This window comes from Podarcis cretensis (assembly GCF_951804945.1).
Source record: "Podarcis cretensis genome assembly, chromosome: 9".
Classification (NCBI taxonomy): domain Eukaryota; kingdom Metazoa; phylum Chordata; class Lepidosauria; order Squamata; family Lacertidae; genus Podarcis; species Podarcis cretensis.
The window spans coordinates 10,855,100-10,869,719 of record NC_137178.1 but is presented as its reverse complement, the minus strand read 5'-3'; the positions used below and the strand labels follow the sequence as shown (position 1 = coordinate 10,869,719).

Here is a 14,620-nt window from a genome sequence, read left to right as displayed (position 1 = left end):
CTCTCCTGGCTTCACTTCGCTGGAGAGGTGCTGCGTAGCTTTCCCTCTCTGCGCAGCGCCCCTTCAGTGAAGCGGGAGGAGAAATGGAAGGGGCTCCATTTCTCCTGCTGCTTCGCTGAAGGGGTGCTGCACAGAGAGGGAGAGAAATTTTTTTCTTGTTCTCCCCCTATAAAACTAGGTGTGTCCTATGTTCGGGTGTGTCCTATAGAGCGAAAAATACGGTACTTTACTCTTATAAAACAATGCAAGCCCCCCCCCCCCAAAGGCAATCCTTGCTCCAGAGAGTTTTCTAAGCTATTCTTGCAAACATGCATTTCCCAACAGGCAGCAGGGAAGAATTGCACATCATGCAACACATGAGGCTACTATCCAAAATGGCAGCCTCCTATCTAATTACCACCCCTTTCTTGGATAATCTGTAAGCACCAACCCATAATGCGAGGTCATAACCTCTTCTATATGATCATCCATACCAGTAGCAGCCAATAATATGGAGCATGGGTGAGTAACACCCAGCTTGATGACATCATAACATGGTATATCATTCAGGGCAGGGGTCAAATGCAGTCCTCTGTTTGGTTGTCATTGACTGACAGGACACTGAGGAATGGTGGGAGGAACCAGCTGGGGAACCCTCAAGTGAAGATGGCTCAGAGCCTGGGGAGTGGTGGTGGGATGACGATGAATAGTCACAGGGAGAAGAGGGAGAAGACTGGGGGAGGTGTCAGAAGCTGAAGATGTAACAGGGCTCAGTGAGCAGGGGGAATCTGTGGCAGACAGCAGTCCAGAATCAGAGGTAGAAGCTGAAGCAGGAGAGGAGGAGGCCAAGAGGCAGAGATGAGTTTGGCTGGTGAAGAGTCACAAGTGTCTCCCCCTCCTGCTGCAACAAGCTCCCCTCCCTCCTGCTCTCCCAGAACCTAGAGAGGAATGAAGAGGGCGGATGAGTAGTTAGCTTCACTCAGGCATAGTATCAGATTGCTTGGGGGAAACCCTGGAAAGGAAGGGACTTAGATGCCTTTGGGGAAGTGGGGACCTTCAGTCTCAGCAACTGATTCATGGGGCAAGACCTGCCACAGATAAATTGCTGGGCTCATTTAGCCTGAGCAGATCCTGTTTTTGCTAAAAAGAGTTAACCTTATGGTGCTCTTGTGCTTTTACAGGCTCTCACCATAAACACAGTCTTGAATATACCATATTTTTCGCTCTATAAGACACACTTTTCCCCTCCTAAAAAGTAAGGGGAAATGTGTGTGCATCTTATGGAGTGAATGCAGGCGGGAGGCTCTGCTCAGCGCTCCCTTTAAAGAGCCGCGTGGAGCATGTGAAGGGCTGCCCTTCTCCCTCCTCGGGGAAAAGCCCCCAAGAGCCGCACACACGCTCCACGCGCTCTTTAAAGGGAGTGCAGCTCTTGGGGGAGACTTAGCCGTGCGCAGCCTCTCCCGGGCAGGGGGATGAAGGCTCTCCCTCTCCGGGAGAGGCTGCGCACGGCTATCCCATAAGCCAGGACAGCCAGCAGGATGGCTGTGCTGTGATCCCGCTGGCTGTCCTAGCTTCTGGGATTCAGAATATTTTTTTCTTGTTTTCTTCTTCCAAAAACTAGGTGCGTCTTATGGTCTGGTGCATCTTATAGAGCAAAAAATACGGTAGCTAGCAATAGCTTCTCAGGTCATATCCACCCCATGTGTTTAAAGCACAATCAAGCCCCTTTGATTGTCAAGCAGAATCGTGGGACATGTAGTTTGCCGATGTCACAGAGTCACAATTCCCAGCTCTCTGAACAAACAACAACTCCCAGGATCCTCCAGGACTGTCAGAGTGGTATGATAGTGCTTTTATTTATAAATCAGTATGGGAAGAGTAATGCTGACCCAGGAAGTGAGGGGGTGTGCAACTGACCAATGAAAGCAAATAAGCAAAAGCTGCTTCTTTTAGGGGAGAGGCCACAAATCAGTTAACAGGGCTAAAAGAGAATCTGGAAGGTGTCCCGCGCTCTGAAAATGGCCACGCTGCTCAGGTGATGCTGATGGAATGTGAGCGGATTGTTCTCGCTGAAAGGAGTCAGCAAACCACTTGGGCTTGGCTAACATCGGCCCTGAAACTGCATGCATTCTGTTTTGTTTTGTTTTGTTTTTGACCCGATTCTGACTCAGATAAGCCATTCTGGAAGCACAGTGTGCTCAGCCAGGTCAACTGCTCTGCCTCCACCTGCAGAACTCTTGCTATAAAGTGTGGGCGGGGAAAGGGAACTTAGATCTAAAAATAGACCAAATTAAAAGGGGAAAAGGGAGGGGGAGGACAGAGACCCATGCATGGCTTCTTTCTCATGGACTGCTAACCGCCGGTGATCAGGTCGTTAGAATCGGGGTGTGGACTGGGTGGGGGGTGTCTTTTTTTCTATAAATGGAAGAAACTGAAGTTGCACAGAGATAGGAGCAACCGATGTCACACAATCACAGAACCATAGAATGGTAAAGCTGGAAGAGACCCAAGGGCAGGGGAGAAATTGGGCTTTATTTCACCCGGGTCAATGACCCAGTTTGGACCCCCCCCCAGGGGGTATAGCGTGGGGGTGCCATGGCCCCGGGCACACATTTTTCAGGCGGCACAATCAGGTGACCCCATGACAGGCATGGAGCCCTGGCAGCTGAGGTGCAATGGCAAGCAGGTTGGTTTAGTGGGCAGGTGGATGGAGGCAGAGGGTGAGGAGCCTATTGGAGGTGGGTTTCATTCATATTCCACACGTGCTCCATGTGCACACACCCCTGGTGTACCCCCCACCCCAGTCCATCAGGAGTAACTACACATGCCCCGCCCCGGGCACCGGCAACCCACACTATGCCACTGCCTCCCCATGCATTTAGATATGCACATACACATACAGGCTGGGAACCTCACTGGCACCCCTCTGGAGGCTTCACCTGGGGCAATAATAATAATAATAATACCAGGCTAGGCCCCCCCATAGTTATAGCACTGCCAAGGGTCACCTAGTCCAACCCCCTACAAGTTGGGAATCTCAACTAGATCATATATGACAGATGGTCATCCAACCTCTGCTTAAAAACCTCCACGGAAGGGATGTTGTGGATTAAGTACCAAGGAATTCATTCCAAAGATACGCTTCCTTAGGAGGCTGAGGTTTGTAAGGAAATAATAAAGATTTCAGCTTCAAGAACTCTGAGATCCCTGCCTTTTCTTCCTCAGTATGAATGGTATCATTGGGAAACACCAGGAGAGGCATAAAACCAACCAAGATTTACAGTCTGTGAGCCACAAAGCTTACTCGTAAGTAAGTGGCATACAGAACACAGGCTTCCTTTTGAGAAAAGGTGCACGAGATCAAGCTTCTAAGGCTGCAGTCCTATGGACATCTACCATGGATTTGGTAAGGCTTTCGTCTGAGTAAATACACACAGGATCAGCTGCTGGGTTCTTCTTTTAATGCACCTCCACCCTCCTCTTTGAAGGAGAATTATTTTTCTCCCCAACAGCCTGGACTTTCTCAATATGAGCAGTATTGTTGAGAGACACCAGGTAAGGAGGCGTAAAGCCAGTACAGCACATGGTATTTCTGCCTGTTGTAGCATCATTAAGCGGCCGGCCTGCCAAGACCCTGAGCAATGTTCAAGTGGTCCATCGGAAAAAAAAGTGTTGAAATCACTGCCATTATGTTTAGACTCATTCGCAGCTATCTGGATTGTATTTATGAAACAAAGAGGCTAGGTGAGCAACAATGATCCCTAGGTATTTGATAGCCACATAATTTTAGCAAGCACCACAAGAACTGTGACAGAATTGCAATGATACGTGTCAGGGAACTGCCATCGGCTCAGGGGCGAGAGGGGAAAAGGCGGATGGATTACCGAGAGCCCCCAAAGATCGTGGGAAGCAGCACTTCCTCAGCGGAGGAAGGCAGCCACGCCTCTAGTGGGGAGGAGATGCAGGGGGCGGAGGAGACGAGGCGGTGCCAGGATACCTTGCCTGGGCAAAGCCTTTACCCAAGCCTTCCTTGCGCAGTAGGCTTCCTCGCAGAGAGGGGAGGCGTAGACTGGGGGTCAAGAAACTACTCTGCTGGGGAAGATTTAAGGACCGCCCACTCTCAGATTCTGCTAGTGAGTGAGCAAGACATGGAACAGAGGCGCTCTGAATTGTAAAGGTTTTTAGCACCAATAATAAAGCTTTAGAACAGACAAGTGAGGCATCTTGCCTGATTGCTCTTGAGCAACCACACAATACCCCTTACAGTACGCAACAACCCTTTGTACCTCTATCGTGGCTTACGCTTACCTACCTGCGGACAAGCAGTTTCAATTTCTTGCACGAGCCTTTCACTAAAGAGATGGCTTTCTGCCTAGAACTGCTGAGCTCCACCTCGTTGATGTTCACCACTTCATCTCCAGGCTGCAGCTGAGAGTTCAATAAATCTGCTTTCCCTCCTTCTTCAATCTGGATTGGGGGGGTGGGGGTGGGGGCACAAGGAGAGAAACAGAACAATGGTTTCAACAGGATTGCTTTTTGCCACGCGCTCCTTCCTCCCACCCTAGAGAAATTAATGAAATTGTTGTGGACGTTCAAACTTATTTCTACATGCCGCACGAATATAAAGTTGTTGTTCTCAGCCCTGCTGAAAGTTGACTCAGTTCTCAGCCCCAAAGCTCTTGCAAGATTTCCAGAAACAATATTTCACAGCCTCCTTTGTCCGGTTCCCCCCACCCTAGTGCTCAGTTGTTCCTATTGTTAGGAAGCACAAATCTCACAGGGAATTCTATCTGTCATCAGATCCTAATACAGTGGTACCTCAGGTTACATACGCTTCAGGTTACATACGCTTCAGGTTACAGACTCTGCTATAACCCAGAAATAGTGCTGCAGGTTAAGCACTTTGCTTCAGGATGAGAACGGAAAACGTGCTCCGGCGGCATGGCAACAGCAGGAGGCCCCATTAGCTAAAGTGGTGCTTCAGGTTAAGAACAGTTTCAGGTTAAGTACGGACCTCCAGAACGAATTAAGTACTTAATCTGAGGTACCACTGTACAGTATTGTCGGGTTCCAGTTGTGCCTCATTTGTTTCAGTACTTAAGAAATATCAAGAGATGGCCCAATGTATCTGCCAAGTTGAATTGTTCTACCCAGTTTAACAATTTTCTTTCTTTCTTTCTTTCTTTCTTTCTTTCTTTCTTTCTTTCTTTCTTTCTCAGAACCGTTTGTTTGCAAGGAAACAGCCTGAACCTTGAAACCCAAAGTCAAGAAGACGCAGAAATCAGAATGTGCCAGGACTCCTTAGCTTGGCGCTTCTGGCCTGAAGTGGAACAAAACTTCCTGAAACATATGCGATGTGGCCTGTCAGACTGGGGCCGGTATTTTAGAACCAAGCTGTATGATCAAAAGAGTCATGTGGTACGACTTCTTGTTGGGCTGTGCCAATTCAAACTGCAGGTGGGGAAAACTGCGAGGAGAAATCTGCAGGCAGATTAAGTGACACTGCACCATTGCATTTTGGCATCACTTTACTTACTGCAAAAAGTCCAGTCTTTTTGGGGAAAGTGGGTTTGTTGAGTAAGGCTTCCCAATCAACTATAATTATGCAGTCTGAATTTGCTGATTAGTGACTGAATTGCACCAGAAAATTGTAACGGTCCAAAAGCACTCTTTGATAATACTTACTTTATTTTATTAAATGTGTATACTACCCTTCAACTGAAGATCTTAGGGTGGTTCACAGCATAAAAAGGCAAAATAAAAACACAAAATACATAATAGAAACAAGAGCAAGAACAAAACAAAAGAATAACCCACTGCCCCCCCCAATAAACACACATACTTAAAAGGGTAAAGGATGTCATTCAGTCAAAGGCCTGGTTGAAGAGGAACATTCTCACCTGGTGCCTAAAGGTGTATAATGAAGGCGCCAGGTGAAACTCCCTGGGGAGAGCATTCCACAAGCAGGGAGCCACTGCAGAAAAGGGCCGTTTTCGTGTTGCCATCCTCTGGACCTCTTGCAGAGGAAGCACACGAAGAAGGGCCTCAGAGGATGATCACACGGTACAGGTTGGTTCATATGTTTATGAGACAAACAGTGAGCTTGAGAAGTTCCACACATTACATAAGAAAGCTGTGCATCAATATATCACTTCAGTTTGGCTCCTATGCGTATACTGTATAAACCAATTGTCTTTATCCACCTGGATAAAAATACAGTGGTACCTCGGGTTAAGTACTTAATTCGTTCCAGAGGTCCGTTCTTAACCTGAAACTGTTCTTAACCAGAAGCACCACTTTAGCTAATGGGGTCTCCTGCTGCCGCCGCACTGCCAGAGCACGATTTCTGTTCTCATCCTGAAGCAAAGTTCTTAACCTGAGGTACTATTTCTGGGTTAGCAGAGTCTATAACCTGAAGCGTCTGTAACCAGAAGCGTATATAACCACTGTATATAGTAAAGTTGAAGCTAGCCTGTCAAGTTGGTTGATTTACTCCTGTGCTTTTTATTATAATCAATCAATCAATCAATCAATCGGCTTTTTAGTGATGTCTCAAGGCAAATAACAAACATTAAATCAGCTAAAAAGAGTTTTAAAAATAGTAAAGGTTTCTGGTATTTGGGGGACTTTAAGGAGAAACTCTCCTGCTGATCGCAGTGACCTATAGGATATATAAGGGATATGTTGTGTTAAAGATCACCAAGGGCTAGGGCTGAAGCTGAGCTGAAGTGAGTTCACTCAAAATTAGATCACCCCCTGGGTTTTCGACAGCATCTTTGAGCTTCCAGTGTGGAGAGCCAGTGTGGTGTAGTGGTTAGAGCGGTGGTCTCGTAATCTGGGGAACCGGGTTTGTGTCTCCGCTCCTGCACATGCAGCTCCTTGAGCTAGTCACACTTCGGTGAAGTCTCTCAGCCCCACTCACCTCACAGAGTGTTTGTTGTGGGGGAGGAAGGGAAAGGAGAATGTTAGCCACTTTGAGACTCCTTAAAGTGAAAGGCGGGATATCAAATCCAAACTCTTCTCTTCTTCTTCTTCTTCTTCTTCCAGTGCACTGCAGTTTAAACAGGGCCATATTCTGAAAATAAACCTGGAAGAAGTATTTGCATTTAGGGTGTGGTGTCAACCCCAAGACAACAGCAGTGCTCAGATTCAGCAAGTGACGTCCTATGATACACAACTCTACCTTCAGCCAACGTCACCATGATTGCAAAGGGAAACAAAAGCCCAGCGGCAGACACCACCTATTTCACCAAGCACCTGTTTCAACAGACAGACTGGGAAACAGTGAAACCAGGAAACATGAAACGCAGCACGCCAACATAAGACCTTGCCAGGAAAGAAAAGAGTTGGGATTGGTCTTTTGATCTCAGGGTAGCAAGAATGGGGATACTGTCCAAGTGGCCAAGAGAAGGAAGTCTATTCTAGGCTTTGGGATCTAGGTGAACATTAGCCTAAAAACCCGTGAATCCCACAGGCTCCTGAGCAACCAATGAAATAACTGGATGTGAGAGATGCAAATTTAAATTCCTACTCAGTGTCAGGTGGCGGGTGTTGGGTACAGGTCTGCAATAACTCACAAGGTGTCCATGAAGTTAACTCTTTATTCAAAGAAACAAAACAGCTCAGGCCTGGTGAGCACAGCAGCTCAACTTCATGGTGAGTTCCGGCACCTATTTTTCTTGAAAAAAAGCACTGGTTCCATAGTTTAACTATAAGAACATCCATTGTTTTCAACAAGAACTACAGAGTTGACTGAGTCTGCTATGGGCAAGTGCAGAGAGGGAAAGCTGAAGGAAATACCTCAGTAGACATCTTTTGAAGCCCACACTGCAAAGGAGGTGGTGATATCGGCGCACTGGAAGGACATCTCAGAACATCCAGAGTACCACTAGATGCTAAAACAAAATTCTGAACCAAAAGTTTCCACTTATCCCCAATGTGGATACGGTATAATATTTGTTAACAGTTGTCTGCATTGTGTTTTCTGCAGATACACCGTGGTAAGGTAAGGAGACAGTGACATAAAACGATTTAGCTATTATATATTGTTGTTTAGTCGTTTAGTTGTGTCCGACTCTTCGTGACCCCATGGACCAGAACACACCAGGCACTCCTGTCTTCCACTGCCTCCCGCAGTTTGGTCAAACTTATGCTGGTAGCTTCGAGAACACTGTCCAACCATCTCGTCCTCTGTCATCTCCTTCTCCTTGCACCCTCCATCTTTCCCAGCATCAGGGTCTTTTCCAGGGAGTCTTCTCTTCTCATGAGGTAGCCAAAGTATTGGAGTCTCAGCTTCAGGATCTGTCCTTCCAGTGAGCACTAAGGGCTGATTTCCTTAAGAATGGATAGGTTTGATCTTCTTGCAGTCCATGGGACTCTCAAGAGTCTCCTCCAGCACCAGAATTCAAAAGCATCAATTCTTTATGGTCCAGCTCTCACTTCCATACGTCACTACTGGGAAAACCATAGCTTTAACTACATGGACCTTTGTTGGCAAGGTGATGTCTCTGCTTTTTAAGATGCTGTCTAGGTTTGTCATTGCGCTATTATATATACAAATGTGCAAATGAGATATTATCTATTTGGATTTTTTTGCTAAGTATTATATAGCAATCATAGGTAGCTGCTTCATAAGGATTTGGACCATTTGTCCATCTAGTTCAGTACTGTCTACTTTGACTAGCAGCAGGTCTCCAGGATTTCAGAGAAGGGATCCTCTAGGTCCCACCTGGAGATGGCAGGGTTTGGACTAGGGGACCTTCTACATGCCAGGCTGATGCCGTGTAGCTGCTTCATAAGGATTTGGACCATTTGTCCACCTAGTTCAGTACTGTCTACTTTGACTAGCAGCAGGTCTCCAGGATTTCAGAGAAGGGATCCTCTAGGTCCCACCTGGAGATGGCAGGGTTTGGACTAGGGGACCTTCTACATGCCAGGCTGATGCCGTGTATTATGAGTAACAGCCTCATAAATGCAACAAAATGGGAAAGGCAACCTATAATTTCTGCATACCTTGAAATTTTGAAAGGAAATCTGATCTGGAAGGAAGAAGGAGTACTGAGGGCCACAGCAACTGCCCTGCTCTTCTCCAAGATAATTGTGGCAAAACAACCAGCACAAATGAACTGCTGGTGCTGATAATACACTATCTGCAGGAAATAGCTTTTTTAAAAAAAATAATAATAAATAAAACTAAGATAATGAGAGAGCGACTTGTGTGGTTGCATGAAAAAGTTGCAGATTTATATTTGAGTTTCTCTCACAGTGGTCATGAAGACTAGAAACCTGCTAGAAAACAAAATTTGCTGCCGGCATCAAAGGTGTAAACGGGATTGTGCTTCCTTATCTGACTCCTTGTGGCGACTCTGAATTCTTAATCCAATAGCAGAAAGAAGGCTTAGCCCTTAAGTTGATTTTCCACCTGCATGAGCAGAGTCATTCCTGGCTCCACGAGAGATTTCTGTTTAGGAAGCAAAGAGAAGCTCCTTCTCTTCATCTCCTTACTAAACAAAGATTGAGCTATAAATATGAAAACAAGGAAAGCATCAAATGTTGAAGCAGCATTTCTTGCTCAATGACCAGGTAAGGTAATATATGTATTAACTCTGCTAAGACAATCAAACTGCCGCAGCAGCAGGACACAAATTCTATATTTAGTAACTGATATGAAATTAAATATATTTGAATATCTTTTGTTCCTGCTAGTCACAAGAAGCAGCAAATGGCTCTATAGGGCATCAGATTTTCTCACCAGAAATCTGGCCTGGCATCTGCATTCTGTATCAACACCAATTTTTGCCTGGCCTTTGAAAAGACACAGTCAAGGTGTCTGGACACAGTGGAAGAGAATGCAATTGTAGGAAGAGGAGGATTTAGAGAAGCGTGACAGGTTAGGTCGCCCTGGGTGCAGAGTCTGGGGGTGCCACAAGGGGGCTCTGCAACTATGAGCTAGAATGGAAGGCGGGGAGGACCAAATTTGGGGGTTGCATAGGGTGCTGTTAAAATTTGAAACCTAAAGGTCTGCCTTTGCGTCAGGTCTGGAGAGTGTAAAGGAGGGCTGACTGAGTTCAGGCACTGTAACCTTCGGCAAAAAGACTCTTTAAGGTGGCAGTGCCACAGTTGTATTCTCTTCCATTGTCTCCAAACACCTCAGATGGCACACGGGGTCGCTTGGTGAGGCTGCTTTTTAAATTGCATTTTAACCTGTATTTTAAATTGGGGTTTTTCCCCCCCATTATGTTTTTATTGTAATTTTACTGGTGTTAGCTGCCCTAAGCCCGGCTCCAGCTGTGGAGGGTGGGGTATAAATAAAATTATTATTATTATTATTATTATTATTATTATTATTAATATTATTACCTTGTAATGCAGATTTGAAAAAAAGAAGGCAACAGATGGGATAGTTGGGACTTTGCTTGCTGCAACGGTCCCCGCCCCCCCCCCCCCCCCCGGTTGTCCTGAATGTTTTTCACGCCCAGCCAACCATCTGGCCTGGATCCATCAAAACCCTACAGCCATCAGGATTAGCCAACACGTCCCCTGTGAATTTGCCTACATCACCACATCTGATGACAGCAAATGTTATGTACTGTATTCAGTGGTCTGTGTTTGCCTGAGCTTGAGTTCTGGACTAAGGATTCTGGGCCCCTGTGTTCCGAATCGATACATGATATCCAATCACAGAACATTTCAGGATTTGGGCCTCTGCCATTGGCCCTTGAACTCTAGGTTATGATTCGCAGCTTGGAAGTTTAGACAGCCAATCACGATGGGAGTGGGAGTGGCCCAGGACTTCAGAAATATATATAAGCAGTTGCTTTGTCCAGTTCTGTTAGTTCAATAAAGGTTCTTGCTGTTATCACTGTGTCTTGCCTCGTGGGAACCCACCTACACTTCAGCAAGTTGCCTGAATTAATCCCACCCCAGATAAGCACATCAGGGTTGGTCAGCCAACCAGCCGGGGACTCTGATCTTCTGTCAGCACTGGCATTGAGGGACAGCTTTCTCCGCCATGCCTGAGAGCAGCAAGCTAGCTTAGGGGACACCAAGCGGTTGAGTAGAACATACAGCTCTGCCCTCCAGCAGAGAGGGGCAGCTGGCGGCCCTGTCACTAGGGCTCCCCGGCCCCTCCCCAATAGCCACTGCCTGAGCCATCCTGCGTAATGGAAGGTTCAGCTCTATTGCTGAAAGTTCTTCTTTGAGAGCCAGCGTGGTGTAGTGGTTAAGAGCGGTAGACTCGTAATCTGGGGGACCGGGTTCGCATCTCCGCTCCTCCACATGCAGCTGCTGGATGACCTTGGGCCAGTCACACTTCTCTGAAGTCTCTCAGCCCCACTCACCTCAGAGAGTGTTTGTGGTGGGGAAGGAAGGGAAAGGAGAATGTTAGCCGCTTAGAGATTCCTTCGGGTAGTGATAAAGCAGGATATCAAATCCAAACTCCTCCTCCTCCTCTTCTTCTTCTTTGCCCCCTGCCAGCCTTCTTCATCTACTTTTTAATTTGAATTCAGCCTGATCTTTTATTTCCCTTCTCTTCCCTCCCCCTCCCCTTTTATGAAGATCACCCGCTCTGAGACCCCACAGCTAATTCTTCCCTGGCCTCCTCCCTGGCCCGAGTAGGACCAATTCAGCCAGCTAGCCCTGGGGGTTATCTAATGCTTATTTCCACTAAACTGATTTTTGATTTTTGAATTTTATTGTTATTCATGTTTTTATACTGTATTTTATGCTGCTTTTATAATTGTTTTAATTTTGTTGTTAGCCGCCCTGAGCCCAGTTTTTGAATCGGGAAGGGAGGGGTATAAATTTATTATTATTATTATTATTATTATTATTATTATTATTACTCTGCAACAGCCTGCCTGCCACTGACTTCTGAAGCAGCCGCATTAGCAAAACGGCCCCAGTGGTTACACTGTGCAAACATTTGCAGGGGTTAAAAAGAATCTTTCATCTGATAAATGGATCTGGTTGTACTTTTTATAGAGTAGCTGCAGCTCAGCAGCATTCCGCAACAGTTGCTGCTTGGATAGGCAGTTTGAGCACCGTCACCAAAATATAGAAAAGGCTGATTGGCACATTTAACAACAAACGTATTTAAAATGGTAGAAGGAGCCAGCTTGGTGGGGTCACAGCTGCTGTGCTTAGCTTCCTGGGAGCAGTATCACGGTTGCTTAAGGCAAGAGGTGAAGGGGAGTCCACAAATACCAGCAGGGGCACCAGATTGGCTCTGCCAGGGCACCCACATTAACCTCCCTCATGCTTCATCTCCCCCTTCCCATTAAGAGGTATAAATGGTGGGATTGTAGTAAAAAATTTAAAAAAATGGGAAATGATATACAATGAGTTGAAGAAAATGTTCCAATTAACATTTGTACAAAAGCCTGAAGCTTTCTTGTTAGAGATTGTAGGAAAAGACCTGCCAAGGAAATTAAAAAACATTTTCACGTACGCGACAACAGCGGCAAGAGTCTTAATAGCGCAAGGATGGAAGAATGAAGAATCCCGACTAAAGAACTGTGGCAAGAGAAATTGATGGACTATGCGGAATTGGCGGAATTGACACATAAACTACGTGACAAGGATAACTGTGATTTTAAAGAAGAATGGGAACCTTTTACGAAGTGTTTAAAGAAACAACAAAATGAACTGGACTCCTTGGTAGGTTTTGAATAAACACTCACAAATTCTTTATTGCTAACATACAGATAGATAAATTGAGGATCTTTACAATTTTATAACATGCAGAGAATAACATGTGTTGAGAAACCAGAGAGAGGAGCTGAGGGAAGTCTCAGAGAGGGGTGGGAGGGTGCGTTTTTTCTTTTTTTGGGGGAGGGGGGAAATGTGGATGATGTATTTTTGATAAATTGTTATGTTGAAATCCCTAATAAAAAATATTTAAAAAGAGGTATAAATTCCACTACCAGAGGGCTCTGTCCCACTAGTTGAGCAATTTCTAGAAAAGGGGATCCCTAGAATCTGTACAAACGGCAAACTAGGAACCAGACAAGGACCAGAAAGTAGGGACTGTGACGGTTATATAGGGACAGCAACCCTGGATCCAACCTCACTGGAGCCGCCATTTGTAAGGCCATTTGTAAGGGCAACCACAACTCAGGCATGCTAGCTTTGCTGAGGGGAACAGAAGCAGTGATCTGTGGGCCTGACAAGATGTCTCGGGAAGTGTGCTGTCTCCCCGGGGCTAAGATCCAAGATGTAACTGAACGACTGCAAGGAATCATAAAACCCACTGACAAATACCCCTTCCTCTTGGTTCATGTGGGAACCAATGACACTGCAAGCAATAGCCTCCAGAAGATCAAAAGAGACTATGAGGCTCTGGGCAGGAAATTGAAGCAATTAAATGCACAAATTGTCATCTCATCTGTCCTCCCAGTTGAATGACGTAGCCCAGGGAGAGAGGGAAAAATAGTGGAAGTGAACAGCTGGCTTTGCAAATGGTGTAAACAGGAACGGTTTGGATTCTTAGATCACGGACTGCAGTTTCTTGAAAATGGACTTCTGGCAAGCGATGGGCTGCACCTCACAACGGTTGGGAGGAATGTTTTTGCCAAAAATCTCAGAAACCTCATCAGGAGGGCTTTAAACTGACTAATGTGGGGGAGGGAGACAGTGCTCCTGAAGGTAGGAGTCTATCAATTGATGAAGATGATCATCCAAATGTCATAGACCAAATGGAGCAAACAGCACGCAGACCTAGTGGTGGGAGGAAAAAATCCTTAAATAAGAGACACGGGGGAATGATTAATGGACTTCAATGTCTGTACACTAATGCGCAAAGCATGGGAAATAAACAAGATGAGCTTGAGCTCTTGGTACAGCAAACTAAATATGACATAATAGGAATCACTGAAACCTGGTGGGATAAGTCCCACGACTGGAATGTAATAATGGAGGGATACAATCTATTTCAGAGAAACAGACCAGACAAGAAAGGAGGAGGAGTGGCGTTATAATAATAATAATAATAATAATAATAATAATAATAATAATAATTTATTATTTATACCCCGCCCTCCCCAGCCAAGGCCGGGCTCAGAGCGGCTTACAAGCAATAATAAAAACAAGATGAATGATTACAAACTTAAAAACAAAAATAAAATACAACATTAAAATAATGGAACTTTAAAATATTAAAATGTAGCCTCATCACAGGAGGAGAAGGGAAAGAAGGGGGGAAAGGAAAGAAAAAGAAAAAGAAAGAGAGAGGGAAAAAAAGAGAGAGGGAGGGAGGGAATCAAATTGGCTCCAAGCCAAAGGCCAGGCGGAACAACTCTGTCTTACAGGCCCTGCGGAAAGAAATCAGATCCTGCAGGGCCCTGGTCTCATGAGGCAGAGCGTTCCACCAGGCCGGAGCCAGAGTTGAAAAGGCCCTGGGCTCTGGTCAAAGCCAATCTAACTTCCTTAGGGCCCGGGACCACTAGGGTGATCTGTGGGCCTTATACGTCAAGGATGTGTATACCTGTGAAGAGATCCAAGATTTAGAACCTCAAAGCCAAAGTGAGAGCATTTGGGTCAAAATTAAGGGAGAGAAGAATAACAGGGACCTCATTGTGGGAGTTTACTATAGATCCCCAAAGCCAAACGGAGGACATAGATGATGCCTTCCTGGAACAGATGG

At 45.8% G+C, this 14,620-nt stretch overlaps 1 protein-coding gene across 1 annotated transcript in view; it reads right to left on the bottom strand.

The window, feature by feature from the left end:
- SHROOM3 (shroom family member 3) overlaps positions 1-14,620 on the bottom strand; it is a 230,726-nt gene that overhangs the window by 175,002 nt on the left and 41,104 nt on the right. The window contains exon 2 of the mRNA XM_079990672.1: positions 4,292-4,446. Within this exon, the coding sequence (XP_079846798.1) occupies positions 4,292-4,446 (155 nt within the window). The remainder of the gene's footprint in view (positions 1-4,291; positions 4,447-14,620) is intronic.